This window comes from Panthera uncia, assembly GCF_023721935.1.
Source record: "Panthera uncia isolate 11264 chromosome A1 unlocalized genomic scaffold, Puncia_PCG_1.0 HiC_scaffold_17, whole genome shotgun sequence".
NCBI classification, from domain to species: Eukaryota; Metazoa; Chordata; class Mammalia; order Carnivora; family Felidae; genus Panthera; species Panthera uncia.
The window spans coordinates 31111699-31136397 of NW_026057577.1; the positions used below are offsets into that span (position 1 = coordinate 31111699).

General features: G+C 40.3%; 1 protein-coding gene across 5 annotated transcripts in view; it reads left to right on the plus strand.

Moving 5' to 3' along the window:
- KDM3B (lysine demethylase 3B) overlaps positions 1–24699 on the plus strand; it is a 75663-nt gene that overhangs the window by 5201 nt on the left and 45763 nt on the right. For 2 of the 5 annotated variants that reach the window (XM_049649269.1, XM_049649272.1), the window contains exons 1-4: positions 647–942; positions 17138–17305; positions 22217–22330; positions 23842–23947. In XM_049649269.1, the coding sequence (XP_049505226.1) occupies positions 748–942; positions 17138–17305; positions 22217–22330; positions 23842–23947 (583 nt within the window). In that variant the 5' untranslated portion in view covers positions 647–747. Of the gene's footprint in view, positions 1–646; positions 943–17137; positions 17306–22216; positions 22331–23841; positions 23948–24699 lie in introns of those variants that run through there. The other 3 variants (XM_049649270.1, XM_049649273.1, XM_049649271.1) reach the window with 2 other exon arrangements.

Genomic DNA, 24699 nt, shown 5'->3' on the forward strand with positions numbered 1-24699 from the left:
AAACACATTGGCCTTCACCCAGTGTAAAGAGTGGTAGTACAACATCCAGTGGATGTAACACATTGGTCAATGGAAAGGAACCTATGAAGTACTAGTAGTATAGAATAGGATGGTACCATGTTATGGGCCAGTGAGAAGACAATGTGTCCCAGGGACCAGTGGGGAGAGTTTTCTAAAAGATAATGACAGGACTGATAGGGCATATTTTCAGGATAGGAAATGAATAGTTATTGCGGTGCTAACTGCTGAGCTCAAAACGCTACCTCTAGGTACCTTGCCCCTCAAGCCCCCTACCCCAGTAAAAGTCTTGGGTGTCCGAGGCGGGTAAGCTACAGCCTTCTCACATATGGGACCCCCCAGAAGGAAGGTTGGGACCAGGATGGTACCAAGGAAGACTGAAGGGCCCGCCCACTTCCCTACCCCCGCCTAAACTGCAATTCCCCTCCCTGCCGCAGGGGGCACTGCAGGCCCGGGGGAGGTTGGGGCGGAGCGCTGCGAGGGGCCCGGAGCTGCCGTCCCGCTCCAGAGCGCGGGGGGGCGCTGTGCGGGGCCCGGGCTGCGGCTCCGCTCCCGGCCACGGGGGGCGCTGCGCGGCGCCGGTGGTTGGTGGTGGCTGTTGGGGGGGGGGGGGGGGGGGAGCCGCGGCCGCGGGTGGTGCGGAGGGAGGCCTTGCGGGCGGATCGGGCGCTCAGCGGCAGAGGTGGTGGGAGGCGGCGGGTGGGAGCGCGGGTCTGGCCGGCCCTGGCGATGGCGGACGCGGCGGCCTCCCCGGTGGGCAAGCGGCTGCTGCTTCTGTTCGCGGATACCGCGGCCTCGTCCTCGGCCTCGGTCCCCGCGGCGGCGGCGGCGGCGGGTGGAGATCCGGGGCCTGCGCTGCGCACTCGGGCCTGGCGGGCCGGCACAGTGCGGGCTATGAGCGGGGCGGTGCCCCAGGACCTAGCGGTGAGTGGCGGCCGAGGCAGGCACTTGAGGCCGGGGCTGCGGGGCCTGCGGGCGGCCTCCCCGGGGGCCTTTGTGAGGGGGCGGTGGGGTGGGGGTGACCCAGTTCCTCGCCCCCAGATCTCCTCAGCGCCCCCCACCGGCTCCTCGGCACCCCGAGCTCTGGCCGGCATGGCTTCCGCGTCGGGGTGCGCGCCCCGGTTTCCCCCGGGGGGCAGCCAGGGCGCCAAGAGCTGCTGCCTCCACCCGACAGGCCCCGCCTCCTCAGCGACCCCTTTCTCAGCGTCCCCCCCACACCCCCAAAACACGCCTTGCGAGCAGGCTCCCGAACCCTGGGCTCCTGGGCCCCTCAGAGTTCGGCTGGTGCTGTCGCTGCTCCCTGAAAGACGCGGACCTGTAGTTCGCAGCCTCCCTGGAAATCTGCACCCTGTTCCCTTCCTCCCGGGAGCCCCGAGTGGGGCGGGAATGTGGGCAATTGTGGGAGGCACAGAGGCTGCAGTTGGAGCTGCTCGGGGCTTTTTTATCAGGCAGTTACTTCCTCCTTGTCTGAGCCGGGCTTGGCCTGGCGGTCTCCAGAAAGGCCAGCTCTCAGGACTCTTCAGGCTCCCTTTCTCTTTGAGCTTCTGGGTGACAGGAGCTGCGGTTGTGGCTGTTTTTGATAAGTTTGAGATCTGTCTTAGGAGCGGAATGGGGCTGCTAGGTGGTGCTTTTTTGCTCCCAGCTCGGCTACTTCCTCAACCCTGGGAGAGGTTTTGTTTTGAAACTTTGTGTTGGAGCTTGGGCGTTTTTGAATACTTGGCCTTGGTGTATTTCGTGATTGAAGTTATTCAGTAAAATAGAACTTAACTAGCATTTGGGACCTTGTGTTATTTTTGTTAATGTGGCGGCACAATATTGTCTTTGAGCTTTGGCAAGCCTCTTTAGTTCCTCATTCTGATAGCAGCCCTAGCTTCTCTGTTAAGACTATGAAAATAGGGAGATTCTTTTGGAATGTAATAGACAGAAGGTAAATTTTCGTGATGAACTTGCTTCTGCAGATATTTTATTTGCTGTAAGTGGGAATGATTTCCTGAGATTTGATGTTAATATTGTAGGCTTCTGATACTCATTTTTCTACCTATTGATTAGTGGTGTTAGGCTTTTTTTTTTTTCTTTTTTTTTTTTCTTTTCCTCTGATATGCAGGCTTTATGGGTTGTCTAGCTTGCGGCTGGCTTAGCCTTTCCTTCTGCTACTTGAGTTCACATTCTTTGATCTTTCTCCATGCTAAATAAGAAAAGGCTGTTTGGGCATTTATGTGGCTTCAGTGGGGCGAATTTATAAAAAGCTACCAGGAATATAAAGGGATGAGGGTGATGCTTAAGGAGGGGATTTGGTTGTAAAATACTCTGTGCTTTCTTTAAAAGATTGCTTTCTAGGTTGGGATGGGGGAGAGGTGTCTATCTCAGATCCAAAAATTTACTCCCATAAATGAAAAACATAATTAGGATCCACTATTATATGCATACTTCGACCTAAGGCCTAGTCTGCCCTAGCTTTTCAGTTAGAATTTTATATTCTAGTTGTTTCCTCCATCAGATGAATTGCTAATGAGCTCTGCACCTGAAATGGCTACCCATTCACTTTGTTGTTTGCTGAGCTCCCTAAGGACAGAGGTTTTTGAAGCTCACTGAAATGCTGGACACCTACTAAGCTAAATACTGAATAATTTTACCACTGGGCTCATGAAGTGGTTTCCCAAACCAAGTAAAAAGTTGCAGTGATTCTTGGAAATTAAAGTTAAGGGTACATTAGAAGTGTGTTGGGGTCTCATGGAGCTGTGTGCATACAGAAGCAAAGGCAGATTTAGTTTTGAGAATAAACTTAAGCTTGTATGTATATTAAGGGACATAGGTGAGAAAACTACCACAACAAAACTCACAGCCTTTAGAATTTTTCACCAGTTTGCGAAATTGCTCAAGAATTACAGTAGCTATGTTGAGGTTCTGTTAATGACAATGACTAGCCTAGGATGAGAACTGGACATTTGTTTTTCTTTTTCATTAAAGAGATTTCCTTTGGACCCTAGACATGTGGGCCTTTCCAATTTGCACCACACACCGTAGTAAACACAACCGTCTTCCAATCAAAAGTGTTCTTCCTGTACTCACGGGTGGAGTTTTCAAGCAGCTGGCCTGTGATTGGGCAGATTTTCATTCAGTTAGTTTAAGATGTTTTCAGGCATGCTTGGTTTTGAGCATTGCATAGCAGGGCGCCCCCTGTTAAGGATGAGTAATTGAGGGTTGGATGAATGAGTTTTTGAAGTGATTGAAAACACTTTTCAGTTTTAGGCTCCATTAATGGTCTCTTTCTAAATATTATTTGATCCTGAAATCTTTAAAAATGTAGTCCTGCCCCTTTTAATGAACCCTTTTCTGGAAAACAATACCAAAGCCATGTACTTCCTTAAGATGAAATATGAAAATAGAAAAGTCAGGATCCTGTTGATTGGGAGTTTGGTTGGTAAAGGTTTGCTAGAGGGCATTTTCATCTTCAAAGCTATGCTGACAAATAACTACTGAGAATTTTAGATGTAATAGGACAACAGCTTTTTACCACTACCCCCCCCCCATGGAGTAGTAGCTTTATTTGTATTTCAAAATAGGCCTGTCCTGTTATGTTGAAAAAAAAAAAAAATGTGTTGCTGCAAGATTAGTTTAATGGGTTTCTATGCATTTATTTCTGATTCTTCTAACTGTCCTCTTTGTGTTCCCAATCATTACTGGTCCGGATAAGTTGCAGAGACCTTGGGACCTTCATATATGTAGGTGTGGTAGTTAAACACACAGACCAAAAAAAAAAAAACAAAAAAAAACAAACATGGGTTTTCCTTTTTTTATTAAAAGGCAAAACTTCTATTTTGTGTAATGTCTAATAACCAAAAGAATACACAGGAAAAGCCAACAGTATCTTTCACAGGCTTCCACTTTGCAAAAAAAAGGCTTTGCTTGTCTTTTTTAATTTTTTTAAGTAAAAAAGCCCAGCTTGGGGCTTGAACTCACAACCCTGAGACCAAGCAAGGGTCACATGCTTTGTTGACTGAGCCAGCCAGGCACCCCATTATCTTTCTTAATACTGGTACAAAAAATATAAAAACATTCATCTGTATACAAAAGGTTGCTTTTATTAGAGAATAGTATCATACTGCAGCCTTCCCCTCCCCCCCTTTTTTGTAAGGACTTTTTTTTTTTTTTTTTAAGATTTTGTTTTTAAGTCATCTCTTTACCCAGTATGGGGCTCAAACTTAGAACCCCAGGATCAAGAGTTGCATGCTCTATGGACTGAGCCAGCCAGGCACCCCTCCCCTTTTTTCCATTTACCATTATACCATGGACATCAATACCTATAAATCTTACTCATCCTTTTAGATAACTACATGATATTTCATAGAACGGATATACCATCATTTGTTTAATCATTCCTCCTTATCCTGGATGTTCCAGTTAGTTATATTTTTGGCACTACAAATAATGCTGTGCTTAATAAACTTGTACACATATCTTGTGTAATCATGGTTTTGTTTCTTTAGTTTAGACACCTAGGAGTGGGTTAGGAATTCTAGGAAGTACATGAATCTTCGGTTGTATTAGATAATACCAGGTAGTTTTCCAGTAAGATGATAGCATTTCTCATGCCCACCAGCAGTGCATACATGCAATGCTGGTTTCCACCTTTCCCATCACTCGTGTCATCAGTCTGTCTTTTTTGGGAATCTGATGGGTGAAAAATAATACCTAGCAGTTTCATGACTACTGGTCTTTTTCTATCTTTATTGGCCTTTTATATTTTTAATGAGTTATATACCTATCTTTTGTCCATTTAAAAAAAAAATAGGAGTCTTTTCACTCTGTACAAGTTCTGTGCATTTTAAGGATATTAACCCCTTTATCCCTCAGGTGTGTTACAATTATTTTCTCTCGTTTGTCTTTGAACTTTATGAGTTGTTTTGCCATACAGAAAAACAAGATGTTTACATCATTAAATTTCTTACACTTTTCTTAATGGTTTCTTTACTTGCTTGGGGATAGCTCCTTGCCCTTGAATCTATGTAAATGTTATTTAATGTTTCTGTATTTTTACCTTTAGATCTTTGGTCTGCCTGGAATATTTTTGTAAGTGGCATGTGCGGTGGGGGATCTAACTTGCTTCCTACTGAGTAATCAGTTGTGGTAGCACCAGTTTTATTAAATAAACTATCCTTTTCTTGCTGTTTGTTAGAATTAAATGATTCTTTTAGTAGCCAATGATTTGTTTTGAATGTGTATCTTAGCTATCGCAGCTATCCAGAATTTGCAAGAGGAGTAGAAGCATATCTGCTTTACTGTTTTTATCCCTTAATCTTTCATCTTTATCTGGCAGAAAGGCGGACTCTAAAGTACTCCTTTCCTTTGATTCCAGATAATGTAATAATTGTAGCAGTGTCCAGGCTAGTACCATGTTTCTTCTATCTGGGAGTCTTCCAAGAGGAATGAAAACTTATCTGTATCTGCCTTATTTTTTTACGTCCTCCAACCTTTCTTCCTTGTCTCAGGTTAGGTGGACTTTAAAATACCTCTTGGGGCGCCTGGGTGGCGCAGTCGGTTAAGCGTCCGACTTCAGCCAGGTCACGATCTCGCGGTCCGTGAGTTCGAGCCCCGCGTCAGGCTCTGGGCTGATGGCTCGGAGCCTGGAGCCTGTTTCCGATTCTGTGTCTCCCTCTCTCTCTGCCCCTCCCCCGTTCATGCTCTGTCTCTCTCTGTCCCAAAAATAAATAAAAACGTTGAAAAAAAAAAATTAAAAAAAATAAAATAAAATAAAATACCTCTCTACTTTGTTCCTAGATAATGATTATAATCAGGTCTAGGACAGTACTCTGTTTCCAGGGCACAATCTCCACCTATGTTCACACAAACGTAGAACTCAGCCCTAATTGAAATGGGAGTTAATGATTATCCTTAAGTGTCCTTTACTTATAATTCCAGGAGTTTAATAAAAATCTGCCTGGTACATGATACACTGTTTATTAAAATAAATAGAATATGTTTTGTGGATCAGTGTACTGTTTACAGAACTGTAAATAAAAGTGAGATTATACAAAAGAATATGTAGTGTTTAAGTGTGAGCCCCTCTAATGTTTTTCATCTTAATTCTCTTAGAGCAGGAGGTCTATTTTTGAACATTAAGCCATCCTTGAGTTTTTCAGGCACTCAAGTGCTTCATATAATTCATTTAAAAAAAAAAGTTTGTCTTATTGTGTGTGTATAATTGTTAGTAGTTCTATCTTAATTTGCATTCTGTTGAGTTTAGAGCTGTGCAGTATGTCCACCAGTGATCACATACTCTGGCCATTTTGTCCATCCAGCATCCTCTCCCTTTAGTGCACAAATATTTCCTCTTAATTACCATTTATTTCTAAGAGTTGCTTCACTAATTCCCCACCTGCCAGGGGCTCAGTCCCTCCTTTAGTACTCGCTTGCCTACTTTTTATCTCCGACTTGTTATGGTTGATTCACTTGCCCCACTTCCCTTCTTGTAAATGGTGGGTAAGTTACGTGGCCTTTTCTGTTGTTAGTGATTTTCTCAACAGCTGGAGTTGATTCCTGTAGGGTTTGCTTCCACAAGGCCTGCGGGACTGACACCTGTTGCAGCTTCTCAGTTTTTCCACTGCCTTTGACAGGTTGGTGGTTTTTAAGCCCTCCCGACCCCACTATCCCGACTGCCAAAGTGTGTTTTACCCTTGTTCTGTAGGTGGATAAAACCTACCTGATGTTCAAGTAGTGACTCATATATATGACCTCTCTCAGTTTTGCAAGGGTAAAAACTCCACTTGTGTGTGTGTGTGTGTGTGTGTGTGTTTAGGGGTAATCAGGCTCTGGGGAAGTGATTCTCACTAACCACACTCTCTGGAGACTGATTTGTAAATTCGCATATAAGGTTATTAATTTACAGTAGGAGATACACCTATCCAGAGATCTGCACAGAGCCTCTTCCTGGTCTACTCACGAGACCAAATTATAGATACGAAGGACCCTTGGTGTGCAAAGAATCTTATGAGGGAAATTGGGTGTTGCCAAAAGGATGTTTATAGCAAGCAGCCCTGATTCAGTGATCCTCCACTTTCTTAGTATTTTTTGGCTTTTATTGCTTTGGTTCCCCTTTCCTCTTTGCTTTTAATATTAACCATCAAAATCCTATAAAGAGAAAGTTTGTCCATTCTAGGTTCTACCACCTCTATAAAGCCTTTCTGAATCCCCAACATGTTATTTTTTTTCTTTGCTGTTGTAGCACTTTGTGATATACCTCTTTTGGAATATTAATCACATTTTTCTTCTTATAGATATATAACAAGATATATAGCTTATTTCCTCTACTAAATGTAAGTTCCATCAAGAACAGAATGTGAATTTTTCTGTTAGTATTTTTAAGAGGCCTTTTCTGACTACCATATCTTAAAAAGTAGACTAGGGGCACCTGGGTGGCACAGTCGGTTAAGCATCTGACTCTTGATGTTGGCTTAGGTCATGATCTCATGAATCATGGGTTTGCCCCGTATCAGGCTCTGCACTGATGTTGCAGAGCCTGCTTGGGATTCTGTCTACTTCTCTCTGACCCTCCCCTGCTTGTGCTCTCTCTCTCTCTCAAAATAAACTTAAATTTTTTTTTTTAAGTAGACTATGTAGAAGCCAGTATTAGATTGTTAACTTTCATTTCTGATTTCTTACGGAATTTCTGCTCTGTGGCCTCCTGTTTTAAGGTGTTTATAATTGATCTTTAACTTTTTCCTGTTTATATATATATATATATATATATATATATATTTTTTTAACGTTTATTTATTATTGAGAGACAGAGCATGAGCATGAGCATGGGAGGGGCAGAGAGAGGAGGAGCATAGAATCCGAAGCAGGCTCCAGTCTCTGAGCTATCCTCACAGAACCCGACGCAGGGCTTGAACTCACAAATCGAGAGATTATGACCTGAGCCGAAGTTGGACACTTAACCTACTGAGCCACCCAAGCGCCCCTGTTTATATATTTTTATGGATATGGACTCACTACTAATTTTTTTGTCTTGAGATTATTGGAATCTTATTGGAGACCCCAATCCAAGGCCCATTGTCCACCTGACTTGTCACATTAGAAGCTTTAGATGTTTTATTTTTGTGGTTTTGTGGTAATGCATGCCTGTAATACAAAATGAAATTAATTTGATAATAATTTTAAAAGTCATCCCTGTATTCACAACCAATTAGAAACAGCTGTTCATATTTTGATACATATTCATCTAATCTCTTTTTAGAATTGTCAGAAGTTGAATTCGTACTGTATTTTCAGTTTTGTGTTTTGCTATTTTACTTAATGTAGCACTTTTCCTGTATTACTGAAAACTTTTGTATATGGGTAATTTTAATTTTCTTGGGGCTTTATTTTCCACAGGTAACATGTATTGCTCTCGTAAGTGAAAGGAAAACAATAAAAGCTCTTTAAGAAAAATTTTATAATTTTTATTCTGGATAAATTATTTAACTGTTCCTCTTTCATTGAATATTGAAATTGTTTAAGATTTTAGACTTTATCAATAATGCTGTGTGAGCATTTTTGTGAATAAAGCCTTCCCTCTGTTTAAGGTTATTTCCTAGAATTATTGCTAGGAGTGGTTATTATGAAGACCCAGAGTATGCACATATTTAAGATTCTTGATAATATGTTTTCTTGTTTTTAAATCATACCAATTTATAATCTGACCAGTAGTGTGAGTTTCTTAAGGAGTGCATGTTTTTCAGAAGCCCCAAATCTGCTAGACATTTTATGCTTTCATTTCATTTAATCCTTAGACAATCCTTTGAGGTACTTACTGTCCCTATTTATAGGCAAAGGAAATGAGGCTCAAAGAGGCTAAAGTGTCTTGCCCTGGGCTACACAGCTAAGAAATAAGGAAGTTGAGATGCAAATTCAGTTCTTTATGATGCTAGAGCCCCTAAAAACACTATATATTTGTATGCTTGAGGTTTTTTTTAGGCTATCCTTATGATACTCAAGTACTTAACATTTCATATATTGCAGATGTTAGAAATTGGGGTGGGGGTTGATGAGGTTAATTGTTAGAAAGCTATCTCTTGAGAAAAAATAGAAAGCTATCTCTTGATCAGATGAACCATATAGAAAAAAATTGTTTTATATTTGAAAACAGCCATCTTCTAGACGTGCATCATTCCCCATCTTGGCTGTCAAGATATCCCACAGTTTTGTAAAATAATTTCTTTAAAAAAATTTTTTTAAGTTTATTTTTCACAGAGAGAAGAAAGAGACAGAGCATGGAGGGTGGGGGGGGGGGGGGGGGGCAGAGAGAGGGAGACACAGAATCCGAATCAGGCTCCAGGCTCTGTCTGAGCTGTCAGCACAGAGCCTGATGGGGGCTGAAACTCATGGACCGTGAGATCATGACCTTAGGTTGGACGCTCAACCTACTGAGCCACTCAGGCACACCTGTAAAATCATTTTTAATAGACTTTACATTTTGTTTAGAATCATTTAAAAAATAAAATTCAGCTGGTAAATTTTACAGATCTTCTTGGCTTTATTCAACAATGCCTGAATCAACAGCATCCCTTCGAGCTGATAGAAAGGAGCTCCAGAGAGCTGTGCAAAATGAAAGACTTTAATAGGCAGAAGGAGGTGGCACAAGGTGGTTATTCTAGCAAAGAGCTGATTGTTTCAGACAAGGTTACCTTCCTTTGGGGGAGAGCAGGGGTCCATCAGGCAGATTACCTCTCTAGTGCTGACCAGGTAATTCCAGATTTACTGGTTTAAGATTCCCTTCCTAGGAGAAGTTAAGTTGTGGTTTGATGACTTGCGCTTAGCACAAGTGACTCCATTTTGGGCTTGTGCCTTTTTTAATGGTATGTATGTAGGTAGTAAAATTGGAAAACTTAGGGACTTCGGGAGTTGAGTTAATCTTCCATTTCTCTTACTCTCAGCCATCATCATCTGTTATTTTTATCTTTGTAGTTTCTCAAATACACTTTGTTTTCCATTCATATCTTTTTGGATTAAGCCTTTTTCATCTTTTTACTGGATTATCATGACTTTGTAATTGGTCCCCCTGCCTCCAGTTTCTTCTCTCTGTAATTAATCTTCCACCCTGCTACCAAAGTTAATTCTTTCCTTTTTAAAAAGTGTTAATTATTTAAGCATTATATGAATATAGATTTTGTTTTGTTTTTAAAAAAGCATTTACTGATTAAGGCAAAAATGCTATTATCCCCTCTGTCCCAATCCTCCTATTCTCTCACATACACACCCTAAAATCTGCAACCAGCTTCTTTTGCATACAACACATCTTGGAGATCTTTCCATGGTAGTCTTCTAGATGTATCTCATTTTTTAAAACTTCTCGATATTTTTCTATAGTATGAATAAAGTGTTTTGCCATTCATCTAATTATAAAATACTTTGTAATTTCTATTTTGATTTTCTATTTAAATTGAGCATTGAGAAGTTTTCCCCCAGATGATATTATCTTTATAAAACATTGTACCATGTCTTCCCCCTCCCCATTTAAAACTATCAGTGGCTCCCTCAAGGCCTATATCAGGGAACATAAACCCACTTGTGTCCAAGGTACCAGGTGTATGAAAACAGCTAGATGACAGACTAGAGAATATAGTGGGTTGGCAACTGGAGAGTGCAGATACTGCCTACAGATGTTCAATGCACATTAAAAACAAATCAACAAAAAAACCACTCTGCTGGCCAAATATGATACCTTTGCCACCAGGTTTCAGTGCATCATGCATTAACATGCCAATCAGAGCCCTTACAGCTTACTTACTAACAGCTGCCACTGCTGCCTGGAACACTCAATCAGCTTTTATGTTTCTCTTCCTTTGCACCTGCCAGAAAGTCTTTCTCTGCCAGAAGGCAACTTGTCCTTTTAGACCCAGCTTGTATACTACTATCCCTTCTGTGAAACCATTCTAGTTTCTCAAGGCAGATATGTTTTCTAGCCTAACATAACATGTTTGTTATTGCCCTTATTACACAGCTCTGTAATCATTTTTATACCTCTGTGTTGACTCTTTTGGGGTGTGAGTCCCTCCTGCCAATTGCTACCATTATTCACCTTGATATTCTTGGTCAGTAAATGCTCTATATATACATAAGAGATGTTCTATTTTTGGTGAGCATGACTGAATGAATAACTTTATTAATTATAGTAAGAGTAGCCTTAGGCAGAACCAGAACTCAAGCTGATATTAACACAATAAACATGAAAGCTTATATTACTCGGGTTACTAGTTAGTATCTGATGTTATCAAACTTAGGAGAACTTAATTGATTTTATTAAAGAATTTCTTTGGTTTTAATGTCACTAAAATAAATGTAAGTCACATATATACCATAAAAGGAATTTTGAAATGAAAGCAAGAGTTTTACTACTATCTCTCCTTAACTCATGAAATATTTTACATCTACTGCTTGGATTCTAGCTATAGCATGTGTGGTTCTATTTGCTATTTTTATTCTAATAGTAGAAATTTTTAAAAGACTTTTTAAATAATCAACTCAAACTGTTTTAGTCTTGTTCTATTCAGATTATCAGCCTGTCTTGGTCATCTGTGACTCAGTTCAACCACAGCCATTGATTTTTTGTTAGTTTATATACCTTCCTCCTCTTCTCTGGTCTTGCCACTACCATTTTAAGAGTTCATGTTGTAGGTACTTTGATCTGAAATTATTGTTTACCTTATATGTTCTCCTTTGTTCCATTACCTAAGCTAGGAAGTAAAGCACAGTGCTAGGGCCAGAAATAAGCCTTAGTGTTCAGAGAACGTGCTTACATATATCCACATCCCATATTGCTCTTAAAACAGATTCATATTGGAGCTCCTGGGTCGCTCAACCAATTCAGTATCTGACTCTTAGTTTTGGCTCAGGTCTTGATCTTGCAGTTTGTGAATTCAAGCCCCTCATCCAGCTCCATGCTGACAGTGCAGAGTCTGCTTGGGATTCTCTCTCTCTCTCCCTCTCTCTGTCTGCTCCACCCCTGCTCGTGCTCTCTCTCTCAAAGTAAAGAAATAAACTTAAAAAAAAAATAGCAAACATTCATACTGTTAGCCTTGAACTGTAGCTTGACCCCAGAATGTGTAGCACTGTTGTTGTTGTCAAAGTAAACACTTCATTCCATATATGTCCTTTGCTGGGTGGGTTGAAAGTTTATTTCCTTTAAGTTGGGTGAAATCTGGTTTTTCAGTAATTGAACTTTTCCCTGATGTTTTCAGGTAAGTGATGATAGGATTCCTGAATATTAACTTTTTGAGTGTTGAAGTTCTTTTGTAAAAGCAATAAAAATTGTTATAGCTATAGTACAATGACTTCTTTTGGTATTGTATTTGTGTATTGCTATAACTTAGAATTTTGTGACTCGCCTTTGATTTTTAAAGTGGTTTCAGCATGGCACCTTGCCATCAGTCACCATGGAGCCTCAGCCTCTGGTTTTCTGAGTGATGCCTGGTAGCGTACTCAGGGTCAGACTCAGCCAGGGCATTTAATACTCCATGCTGCTTTTCATGCTGTGCAAGGTCTTGTCTGTCCTCCAGCCATCTCCTCCTCTTGATATCAGTTATGTAATGGTATCACTCTGGTTCAAAATCCAAGTCATTTTAAAATTTTCCTTTATCCTTTTATCCAGCCATTCATCAAGCTTGATGATTCTTAACAACCACAAGTCACTTTTCTTCCTAGTCTCACTGCTCTCACTCTAGGTCATGTAAGAATACTCCCTATAACCTTCCCCCAACTCCAGTCTGTCTGTATCCACTGGTTAGTAGCTGAATTTCCTTAAAACCAACTACTCTGTTCATATCTTGACCTCACTTATAAACCCTTTAATGACACTTGTGTGCATGCACACGTATACACACCCCTCCCATTGGCAGCTAGATGAAGCCTCAATTTTTTTATCCCAGTATTCAAGGTTTGCCACATTGACTTTGTTTTTTTTTAAGCCTCATCTCTCACTCCTTCCCCCACAGTCTGCTTATATAGCTCCTGGCCATCCTAGAACTTAAGTGGACTTTTTGGCGGGGGGGGGGGGGGGGGGGGGGGGGGGGTTAGGGGACTCAGCCCATATCAGTCCCCTCTGCACCCTTAAAGTGATCTCTCCTGCCTCTGAACATCCCCTGTACTTGATTTTTTTACTTTATTTCTCCTTATTTTATGGCATATTATGCTTTTGAATCCATTACTTTATTTGAACTTCACAACCAATCTATGAGATAAGCAAGACAAGTGTGTCTTATCACAGGGGAGAAAACCAAAACTTGAGGAGGGAAGAGTGACTTGTCGAAGTTTTGGGGTTAATAGAGTAGACCTCAGGGTGCCTGTGTGGCTCAGTTGGTTGAGCGTCCAACTTCAGCTCAGGTTATGATCTCGCGGTTCGTGGGTTCGAGCCCTGTGTTGGGCTCTGTGCTGACAGCTCAGAGCCTGGAGCCTACTTCAACTGGTGTGTCTCCCTCTCTCTCTGCCCCTCCCCTGCTCGCTCTCTCTCTCTCTCTCTCTCAAAAATAAATAAACATTGGGGCGCCTGGGTGGCGCAGTCGGTTAAGCGTCCGACTTCAGCCAGGTCACGATCTCGCAGTCTGTGAGTTCGAGCCCCGCGTCAGGCTCTGGGCTGATGGCTCGGAGCCTGGAGCCTGTTTCCGATTCTGTGTCTCCCTCTCTCTCTGCCCCTCCCCCGTTCATGCTCTGTCTCTCTCTGTCCCAAAAATAAATAAAAAATTGAAAAAAAATTAAAAATAAATAAATAAACATTAAAAAAATTTTTTTTAAATTTTTTTTAAACATTTATTTATTTTTTAGACAGAGAGAGACAGAGCATGAATGGGGGAGGGTCAGAGAGAGAGGGAGACACAGAATCTGAAACAGGCTCCAGGCTCTGAGCCGTCAGCACAGAGTCCGACATGGGGCTCGAACTCACAGACCGCGAGATCATGACCTGAGCGAAGTCGGCCGCTTAACCGACTGAGCCACCCAGGTGCCCCATCATTAAAAAAAAAATTTTTTTTAATAGTGTGGAGCTGGTACTCAAATTCAAGTCTCCTGGAACATAAGCCCCAACCTGTGTTTATTATGCTGCTACTACCTTTCTTGGTGCCTGAGTCTGCACATAAGTATAAGTTTGATTATCTCTTTCCAATGGTCTGCAAGTTATTTGAAGTTGTGTCTTATTCCCTTGGAACATTTATGTATATATAAGTGAGCCCATTCATGTATTAAATATATTGCAATTCATTGTTCTCCTCTTTCTCAGTAAAAATTGTGCTTCTCGTTTCTGAACCTTGTTTCCCCACTGTGTGTGTGTGGGTGGGTATATATATGTGTGTTTAATCAGAAGTGAAGCTTGGTATATTACAATAATAAAACTGGAGCTTTATATAGTGGATTTGATTTCTGGGATAACTTTTCAGCAACGCACTTCACATTCACAAGTATGCATTGACTGTGAAGAGATTAAGCCTAACACTAGGCTACTGCACAGTGCTTTCACACTTTGTGAATATAAGTATCCTAGATTTTCATTTAATTTTACCTTTAATTTTTATGTTGAATAGATGAGAACATGTATACCATGAAAGGCTGATATGAACTCAGTAACAATTTTAATGGATTTGAATTTTATTCATTGTATCATCTACACATATTTTAAAAATAACAGTACATACATGTACTGGAAGCTTCGTGTGAGAAATTTCTTATTGTGCCAAGAGGTTGGAAAAGCGTTGCTTCCCTGAGTAATTACTTTGTTTTCCTTTTAGCTCCTTTCCTCCGTGGGAGGAGCTCCTGGCTCCTCCAGTTGGTAGAGCATGTAAGTTCAAGCCCCATGTTGGGTGTAGAGTTTAATTAAAAAACAACAACAACAACAACAAAAAACCAGGCACCTGGGTGGTTCAGTCTGTTCAGCATCCAACTTTGGCTCAGGTTATGACCTCGCAGTTCATGAGTTCAGATCCGGGGTCAGGCTCTGTGCTGACAGCTGAGTTTGGAGCCTTCTTGGGATTCTGTGTCTCCCTCTCTCTCTCTGCCCCTCCCCTGCTTACACTCTATCTTCTTCTCTCTCGATTTTAAATAAATAAACATTACCAAAAAATTTAAAAAAAAAAGATGCTGACAGTGGAAACTATGCAACTAACCTCCTCATTTTCAAATTGGCCTTTAGGAAGCTCAGAGGCACATGTATCACTCGGTCATACAGCTGTATAGATCCTCGTGGCCAGCTTAAGTTTTCCCTTTTACACTTTCATAGTAACTTCTTGTTGTAGTTTGCTTGGCCTTGATTTTTTTTTTTTTTTTTCATTTGTATTTTGTCATTTTATTGCATGTGTTTCTCAAAAACCAACTAAAATTCTATGAAAATGAAGGGGCTATGAATAAAATAGTCTTTCTATCACCAGCTATAATTTAAGTCCTGGGTGTTTCTATGCTAACTATTGATACCTGTATGCATATGTCTTGGTCTTTATGCTGCATGTGAAACATACTCAGAAGTCAGAATTTATATAGAAAAGCCAAACCTAAGCATACTAGTTATTAGAAAAATGTAGTTTTGGGGTACCTGTGTGGCTCAGTCAGTTAAGTGGCTGTCTTTGGCTCAGTTCATGACCTCACAGTTCAGGAGTTCAAGCCCTAAACTGGGCTCTCTGCTGTTAGCATGAAGCCCACTTCGGATCCTCTGTGTCACTCTTTCTGCCTCTTCCCTCCTCCTGCGGGTGTACTCTCTCTCTCTGTCTCTTTCAAAAATAAGTATTTTTTAAAAAGTGAAATTAAAAAAAAAAAAGAAAAATGTGGTTTAGGGGTGCCTGGGTGGCTCAGTAGGTTGAGCGTCCGACTCTTGATTTTGGCTCAGGTCATGATTCCTGGGATGTGGTATCAAGCCCTGCGTCAGGCTCCACACTCAGTGTGGAGCTGTCTCCCTCTGCCCCTCTCCCCCTCTCGCACTGTCTCTGTCTCTCTAAGGTAAAATAAAATGAAATAAAAGAAAAATGAAGTTTTGTTTAATCTGAATCACTTTTTAAAACTTTCTGCACTGTCTATGTAACTATATCTCAAAAAGTAGAGTATCTCTGCTGGGAGGAAGCGAAGTATTGTTGATGTTGACAGCATGCCTCTTCTAACAGGTATGAGATCACTCCTGGCAGGAGCAGTTAAAAAATCCACATGCAGAACTGGGAAGGAACCTTTTTTTTTTGGTGTTCATCCTTTGAATTTTATATCATGTTGATATATCACCTATTCAAAAAAATTCCTCAAAGAAGTTCACTCGGGTGCCTGGGTGGTTCAGTTGAGAATCCGACTTCTGTTCAGGTCATGATTTCAAGGTTTGTAAGTTCAAGCCTTGCATCAAGGTCACTGCTGTCAGTACAGAGCCTGCTTTGGACCTCTGTCCCCCTCTTTCTACCCCTCCCCTGCTTGCACGCTCTCAAAAAAAAAATAAACATTTAAAAAAAATTTCTGTCATATTCAGTACAAGTGTAAAGAATTTCTCTCTAACCTGTTAGACTATGAGCTCCTTAAGACCAGGAAATGTGTGGGGCGCCTGGGTGGCTTGGTCGGTTAAGCGTCCGACTTCAGCTCAGGTCATGATCTCACGGTCCGTGAGTTCAAGCCCCGCGTCGGGCTCTGTGCTGACAGCTCAGAGCCTGGAGCCTGTTTCAGATTCTGTGTCTCCCTCTCTCTCTGCCCCTCCCCTGTTCATGCTCTCTCTCTCTGTCTCAAAAATAAATAAACGTTAAAAAAAATTTTTTTTAATAAATAAATTTAAAAAAAGACCAGGAAATGTGCTAGATTTCTCTATTTCTGAACCTAGCATGGTGTCTCATACATAGTAGGCCCCTAGCTGGTGTGCATAGATGTAAATTGGAAACCAAGAGTTACAAATTTCAATAGGATAACAGCTAAAAATTGCTAACTGTGGATGTGCCCCGTTAACTCTGTTACCCTTTTCAGAGTGAAGCTGAGATCAGCTTCCTTGCTCTGAAATAAGATGGATTTTTATTGAAATTCATCAAAAGGACTTAAAAACAAATTAGAATTTTTCCTAGTCACAGTTTATGTCTGTTTATATATTATAATGTGGGATTTTTCCAAATGTGACCTCCAAACTCCTTTTTATCTCTTTTTGCAGATCTTTGTAGAATTTGATGGCTGTAACTGGAAGCAGCACTCCTGGGTTAAAGTTCATGCTGAAGAAGTTATTGTGCTTCTGCTGGAAGGGTCTCTGGTGTGGGCACCCCGGAAGGACCCAGTCCTTGTCCAGGGTACTCGAGTCTCAATTGCACAGTGGCCAGCCCTGGTGAGTGACTTACTGCCTACGAACATATTTGAGCTTTACTCCTGTACTATAACTGTAACTATGGTATTTATCCAATAGCTGAACTCCTGGGGCGCCTGGGTGGCTACTCAGTTAGGTGTCTGACTTCATCTCAGGTCACGATTTCACGGTCTGTGGGTTCAAGCCCCACGTCGGGCTCTGTGCTGACAGGTCAGACTGGCCTGGAGCCTGCTTCAGATTCTCTTTCCCTCTCTCTCTGCCCCTCCCCTGCTCGTGCTCTGTAGATCTCTCAAGGATAATAAATATTTTTTTAAAAAATAGCTGAACTCTTTAGAGTTCCCAAAGCATGTATATTCCTAACATACTTTTATTCTGATGCTACTGAAGCAGAAAGTGGGAGATCTTTTCAACTGTGTCTTCTGAACTTGTTTTGTGTTTTTGAAATATAATTAACATACAGTGTTTATATTAGGTTTAGGTGCACAGTATAATGATTCAACAATTCTATTCATTACTCAGTGCTCATAGTGATAAATATTTCTGAAGTTTGACAAAATAATGCCATAAATTTAATCCTCTTTATTTCACTCATGGCCCCACCCATCTCCCCTCTGGCATCCACCAGTTCTCTGTATTAAAGAGTGTGGGGTTTTTGTCTCTTTCTTTGTTCATTTATTTTGTTTCTTACATTCCACAAATGTGGAGTGCCTGAGTAGCTCAATCGATTTAAGCATCCAGCTCTTGATTTCAGCTCAGGTCATGATCTCACTGGTCAGGAGATCAAGCCCTGTGCTGGACTCTGCCCTGATAGTGTGGAGCCTGCTTGGGATCCTCTCTCTCCCTTTCTCCCTGCCCCTACCCATCTTGGCACGCTCGCATGTGTGCTCTCTCTCTCACTCTTTTCCAAATAAATTAACAGTTAAAAAAAAATCCACATATATGTGAAATCATATGGCATTTGTTTTTCTGTGACTTATTTCACTTAGCATTATACCCTCTGAGTCCATTCATGCTGTTGCATATGGCAAGATCTCATTCTTTTTTTTTTTTATGAATGAATAATATTTCTGTGTGTGTGTGTGTGTGTGTGTGTGTGTGTGTGTGTTCTTTATTCAGTTATGGATAGACCTTTGAATTGCTTCCATGTCTTGCCTGTTGTAAGTAATGCTGCAGGAAACATAGGGGTGCATGTATCTTTTTAAATTTGTGTTTTTGTTTTCTTTGGGTAAACACCTAGTTGTGGAATTCTTGGATCATATGGTAATTCTACTTTTAATTTTTTGAAGACCTTCCATACTATTTGCCATTAGTGTAAATGGTTACACTAATTTACCTTCCCACCAACAGTGCAGGAGAGTTTTTGTTCTCCACCTCCAACCCAACACTTTTTGATACTCTCCATTCAGACAGATAGATGTGAGGTGGTATCTTGTGGTTTTGATGTACATTCACCTGATGATTCGTGGTGTTGAGCATCTTTTTATGCACCTGTTGGCCATTTACATGTCTTCTCTGGAAAAGTGTCTGTTCAGGTCCTCTGCCCATTTTTAACTGGATTATTTGGACAGTTGTTGGTGTTACATATATTAACCCCTTATCAAGTATATCATTCTCTATGTATCTTCTCCCATACGGTAGGTTGCCATGTCATTTTTTGGGTGGTTTACTTTGCTGTGCAAAAGCTTTTTATTTTGATGTAATCCCAATAGTTTATTTTTGCTTTTGTTTCCCTTGCTGAGATGTATTGAGAAAAATGTTTGTATGACCAATGTCTACAAAATACTGCCTTGTTTTTCTTTTAGGAGTTTTATGGTTCCAGGTCTTACCTTTAGATGTTTATTTTTGTATATGTTGTAAGAGAGGGGTCCAGTTTCATTCTTTTGCATGTAGCTGTCCAGTTTTCCCGGCACCATTTGTTGAAGAGACTGTCTTTTTGTCATTGTATAGTCTTGTGTCCTGTCTCAGAGATTAATTGATCATATAAGCTATAAGCATGGGTTTGTTTCTGGGCTCTTTATTCTGTTCTGTTGATCTCTATGTCTTTTTTTGTGCCAGTACTATATTCGATAATATTTGATACTTTTATTTCTAAAGAATTTTTTCACCTTAGTGTTTTCTCATATAAGGTTGTGAAACAATGTTTGTAATCCTTAAAGCCTTTTCTTTCCATAAGAACTCTTATTTTTTTTCCCAGCCTTACTGAGGTAAAATTGACATATAACATTGTGCAAGTTTGTAACAATATAATAATTTGATATATATTGTGAAATGATTACCACAATAAAGTTAGTTAACATATCCACTGTTCACAGAGTTAACATTTTGTGTGTATGTGGTAAGAACTTTTAAGATTTAGTTTCTGGGGTGCCTGGGTGGCTCAGTCAGTTGAGCATCTGACTCTTGTTTTTGGCTCAGGTCCTGTTCTCATAGTTTGTGAGTTTGAGCCCTGCAATGGACTCTGTGCTGACATCATGGAGCCTGCTTGGGATTCTCCCTCTCTCTCTGACCGCCCCCCCCCCATTTGCATTCTCTGTCTCTCTCAAAATAAACTTAAAAAAAAAGAAAGAAAAGATTTACTTTCTTAGCAACTTTTAAGTATATGTTATTGTTTTTTTAATGTTTAATTATGTTTAATTAATAACATTTAATTATTTCTTTTTGAGAGGGGGAGGACCTAGCCAACGTAGCTGCTCAGGTGCCCCACATCATTGTTAACTATAGTCACCATGCTGTATGTTAGAACCCCAGAACTTATAACTGAAGTTTGTACCTTTTGACCACATTCACCACATTTCACATTCCCCACTGCCCACACCCATAGGAACTATAGATCTACTCTAGGTGTTCTTTTTTTTTTTCACACGTAAGTGAAATCATACAGTATTTCATTTGCATATGTGACTTATTTCACTTAGTTTAATGCCCTCAGGTTTTATCCATGTTGTAAATGGCAGGATTTCCTCCTCTTTTTTTTTTTTTAATTTTTTTTTTTTTTAATGTTTATTTATCTTTGAGAGAGAGAGAAAGACAGAGAGCATGTGGGGGAGGGACAAAGAGAGTGGGAGACACAGAATCTGAAGCAGGCTCCAGGCTCTGAGCTGTCAGCACAGATCCCTACATGGGGCTCTAACTCACAAACCATGAGATCATGACCCAAGCCGAAGTCAGACGTCCAACCAATTGAGCCAGCCAGGCACCCCAGATTTCCTCCTTTTTTATGACTGAATAATATTTCTGTGTGTGTGTGTGTGTGTGTGCGCGCGCGCGTGCGTGCGTGCGCGCGTGCACGTGCATGCACATACACCTCACATCATTCCCTGTATCCGTCCATCACTGGAGGCTTAGGTTGTTTCCATATCTTAGCTGTTGTGAATAACACTGCAGTGAATGTGGGTGTGCAGATAATCCTTTGAAATGGTGATTTCATTTTCTTCAGATACATACTCAGAAGTGGGATTGCTGCATCATATGGTAGTTCCGCTCTTAATTTTTTGAGGAGCCTCCACACTGTTTTCTATGATGGCTGCACCAATTTATAGTCCCACCAACTGCACAAGGGTTTGCTTTTCTCTGCATCCTTGCCAGCCCTTATTTTATTGACTTTGATGATATGTCTTCTAACAGGTGTGAAGTGATGGCTTCTTGTGGTATTGATTTGCATTTCCCTAATAATTAGTGTTGTTCACCCCTTTTTATATACCTATTGGCCGTTTGTATATTTTCTTAGGAAAAATGTCTATTTAGGGTGATTTGCCCATTTTTAAAGTCAGATTATTTGGTCTTTTGCTTTTGAGTTGTATGAGTTCCTTATATATGTATTTGGATATTAACCTCTTGTGTGATACATGATTTGCAAATATTTTCTCTCATTCCTTACGTTGCCTTTTCATTTTGCTGATCATTTTTTTGCTATGCATAAACTTTTTAGTTTGTTATAGCCCACTTATTTATTTTTGCTTTTGTTGTTTGTGCTTTATTATTGTTATTATTAAGTTTTGTTTTCTGAAGTTTGACAAAATAATGCCATAAATTTAATTCTGAGAGTATCCTTTTGTTTCTATCCTGTTAGCAAAGTAAAGGCATAAATGGCTACATTTAAAAAAAACCTACCTCTATGGCTAACCAGATCAAATAAATATTATTCAAAGCAAATTTTCTACTTAATTGATTATATGTAACATCATTTACTATACTCTCCTTTTTCATTTTTTTTTTTTTCCAGTTTATTCATTTTTGAAAGAGAGAGCGTGAGTTGGGGAGGGACAGAGAGAGGGAGACACAGAATCTAAAGCAGGCTCTAGGCTCTGAGCTGTCAGCACAGGGCCCGACTCAGGGCACGAACCATGAGATCATGACCTGAGCCAAAGTTGGACACTTAACCGATGTAGCCACCCAGGCACCCCCTTTTTTGTTTGTTTTTAAGTCCATTTCCAATTGAACTTTTGGAAGAAGCTCAAATGGACATGGGCCCCGGGTGACTTTTATAGGCTATTCATTTATGAGACAGCAATATGAATTCACCTATGAGCATTTATACCAGTGATTATTTTACATATCTCCCAAAGATTTTAGGAGTTCTAGAGACGATAATGTTGTAAGTCTTTATTTTGGGAATTTACTGTAATTTAGCCCTCTTGAAGCCTGGCAAGATTAGTCAGATCCCTAGAGGGAATTGGGAATTTCTTATTCTTTGTGTCCTTTTCAGCTGTAAATAGGAGTATTGGGCTGAGTTTCTGCTCTAGTTTGCTTCCTATGATTATTTGTGGGGTAGATGATGGGTTGGGAATGTTTTATGCTTTAGTTTATATGTATTTACTGGGGTGAAAGATATATTAATGATGGATACTGTCTCTGAAGTTAGAGATGTGGATGAATTGTTACCTATTTTCTTTTCCAAGTTCTAATCAATTTCTTGTCATTTCTGTTTCACAGACTTTCACTCCCCTAGTAGATAAACTTGGTTTGGGTTCTGTGGTTCCAGTTGAATACCTTTTGGATCGAGAGCTTCGTTTCCTGTCAGATGCTAATGGATTGCATCTGTTTCAGGTACTTAATACTTCCTCTAGTCCTAAACTTATTTCCCTCCTTGCTAATTTGTTTGTTGATTATAAATATGTTTCCCCTTTTCTTTTAGTATTGAAACAAGTGCTTCCATTAATTCCCTGTGCATTTTAAAGCTTTTCTGCTACCTTGAAAGTCCATTCAGTGGCTGAGACTTGTTTCCTCTTCAGCACACCCCACCCTACCTTGAAACCACTTAAGACTTATGACCACAATTCTTTTTATTATTATTATTTTTTTTTAATGTTTTCATTTTATTTCTTAGAGAGAGAGAGAGTGCATGCGAGCAAGCAGGGGAGGGGCAGAGAGGGATAGATACAGAATCTGAAGCAGGCTCTAGGCTCTGAGCTGTCAACATAGAGCCTGACATGGGGCTCAAACTCATGAACTGTGAGATCATGACCTGAGCCAAAGTTGGATGCTTAACTGATTGAGCCACCCAGGTGCCCCAAAGACCACAATTCTAAGGGTCTCCTCAGAAGGTGGTTTCACAGAGGTGGCTGCTTGTATAACTTGAGGGAGTCTATACTTAGGTCAGTGGCAGAGAGGCTGGGAGTTGGGGCTTATTCCAAGCAGCATTAAATATTAAAGAGCTTAGGCGTATCTCTACTTAGAAAGAAAAGGGGTAAAATTAGTAGTTTAAACAAACTAGCATCTGAGTTAGAGTTTGAAAATTTTTGGATGGTAATATTTATTTCTCACTTGTAAGATTTATTGTCTGAAGGCTAAAAATTAGGAAACTTCTAAGTTTTGCTGTCTTATTGAGGCAGCCAAGAACAGTATTTCCTTAACTGTGTTGTGGGAAATATTAGTGATGATTTCTTTGTTGATATGTCTTCCTTTCTCTTTCGGCTTCACTCCCTCTCACCACCCTTACTTTATTCATCTTTGCAATCTTAGTGTTTATATGAGTAGGCACTCAGTAAATGTTGAATAAATATCAACATATACCAAAAGATTTACATGGAATAAAATATTTTGTGGTCATATATGTGTGAGAAACCTAAACAAATTTTTTTTTACATGTCTTGTCAGAGCCTTTCATCTGCTACAACATATAGAAAGATAGAGTATATAGTATTTCCTATAATTAAATGATCCGAGCATCATTTTTTGCAGAACATCTCATGAGACTAGGGTTCTACGGAACATTCTTTGGTGGGGCGCCTGGGTGGCTCACTTGGCTGAGCATCTGACTCTTGATTTTGGCTCAGATCATGATCTCACAGTTTTGTGAGTTTGAGCCACATCTGGCTCTGTGCTAGCAGCGCGGGGCCTGCGTGGGATTCTCTTTCTCCCTCTACCCCTGCTCACGCTCTCTTTCTTTCTTTCCCTTAAAATAAATTTAAAAAAACAAACAAAAACAAAACAAACAAAAAAAAAAAACATTCTTTGGCACTGCAGTATAGAGCTCCTCAAGTGTATGATTTTCTCACCTGGTTAGATATTGCTATTTATTTTAATATTCGGTTGTTTTCTTTGTTTGTCTTTACCAGATGGGAACAGATAGCCAAAACCAGATTCTTTTGGAACATGCTGCACTGAGAGAAACAGTTAATGCTTTGATCAGTGACCAGAAGCTACAAGAGATATTCAGTCGAGGTAAGAACAAGCAGTCTTCTGTCCTTGAATCCTGAATCAGGTATGTGGTCAGTGTTGAAGTGATAGTATGGGAAAGACACCATGCAACTCTAAACATTTGTGTTTCTTCTTGTGGGTAGAGTCCAGAGTATTTCCAGTTAGCAAGATCTCTAGAATAGATGGGAAAAATAGAATCTCGCTCAGACCCCAGTTACCTCTTTAAATACATTTCATAATATCCAGTTTTGTTGTGAGTTTTGTTTTGTTTTGTTTTGTTTTCCATTTCCTAAATAGTTACCAAGGACAAATCTTGTACTAAACACAATGTTAAGGAACTAGAGCTAGAAAACCTCTGCCCTTATTGAGCTCAGTGTCTGTGAGATTCCTAATGACTAAAAAGACCAGTAACATAAATCACAACCTAGAGTGCAAGGTACATGTTCATAAAAGAAGGTATCCACAGACTCATTCACATTAACAACATGTTATTTTTTTAAGAATTAAAACAAAAGAATCCTTAGCTGTTTCCAGTTCAGATACAGATTTTGCCCAAAAGTCTACGTAAAGAATATTTATCCTTCCCTTAGTGTTGCACATCTACTCCTCTTTTTTTCTGAGCCTCTTGAAAATAATGATTTTCAGTGAAACAGGGTCCTTGGTTCTCTTTGTCAAACTGTATCTGAATGGGTAAAAGTAGGAAAACTGGCTTATTTGGAGAAGGAGAGTATCAGCATAAAGTGATGTTTAATGGTCAAGGAAAGATATGAAGGAGG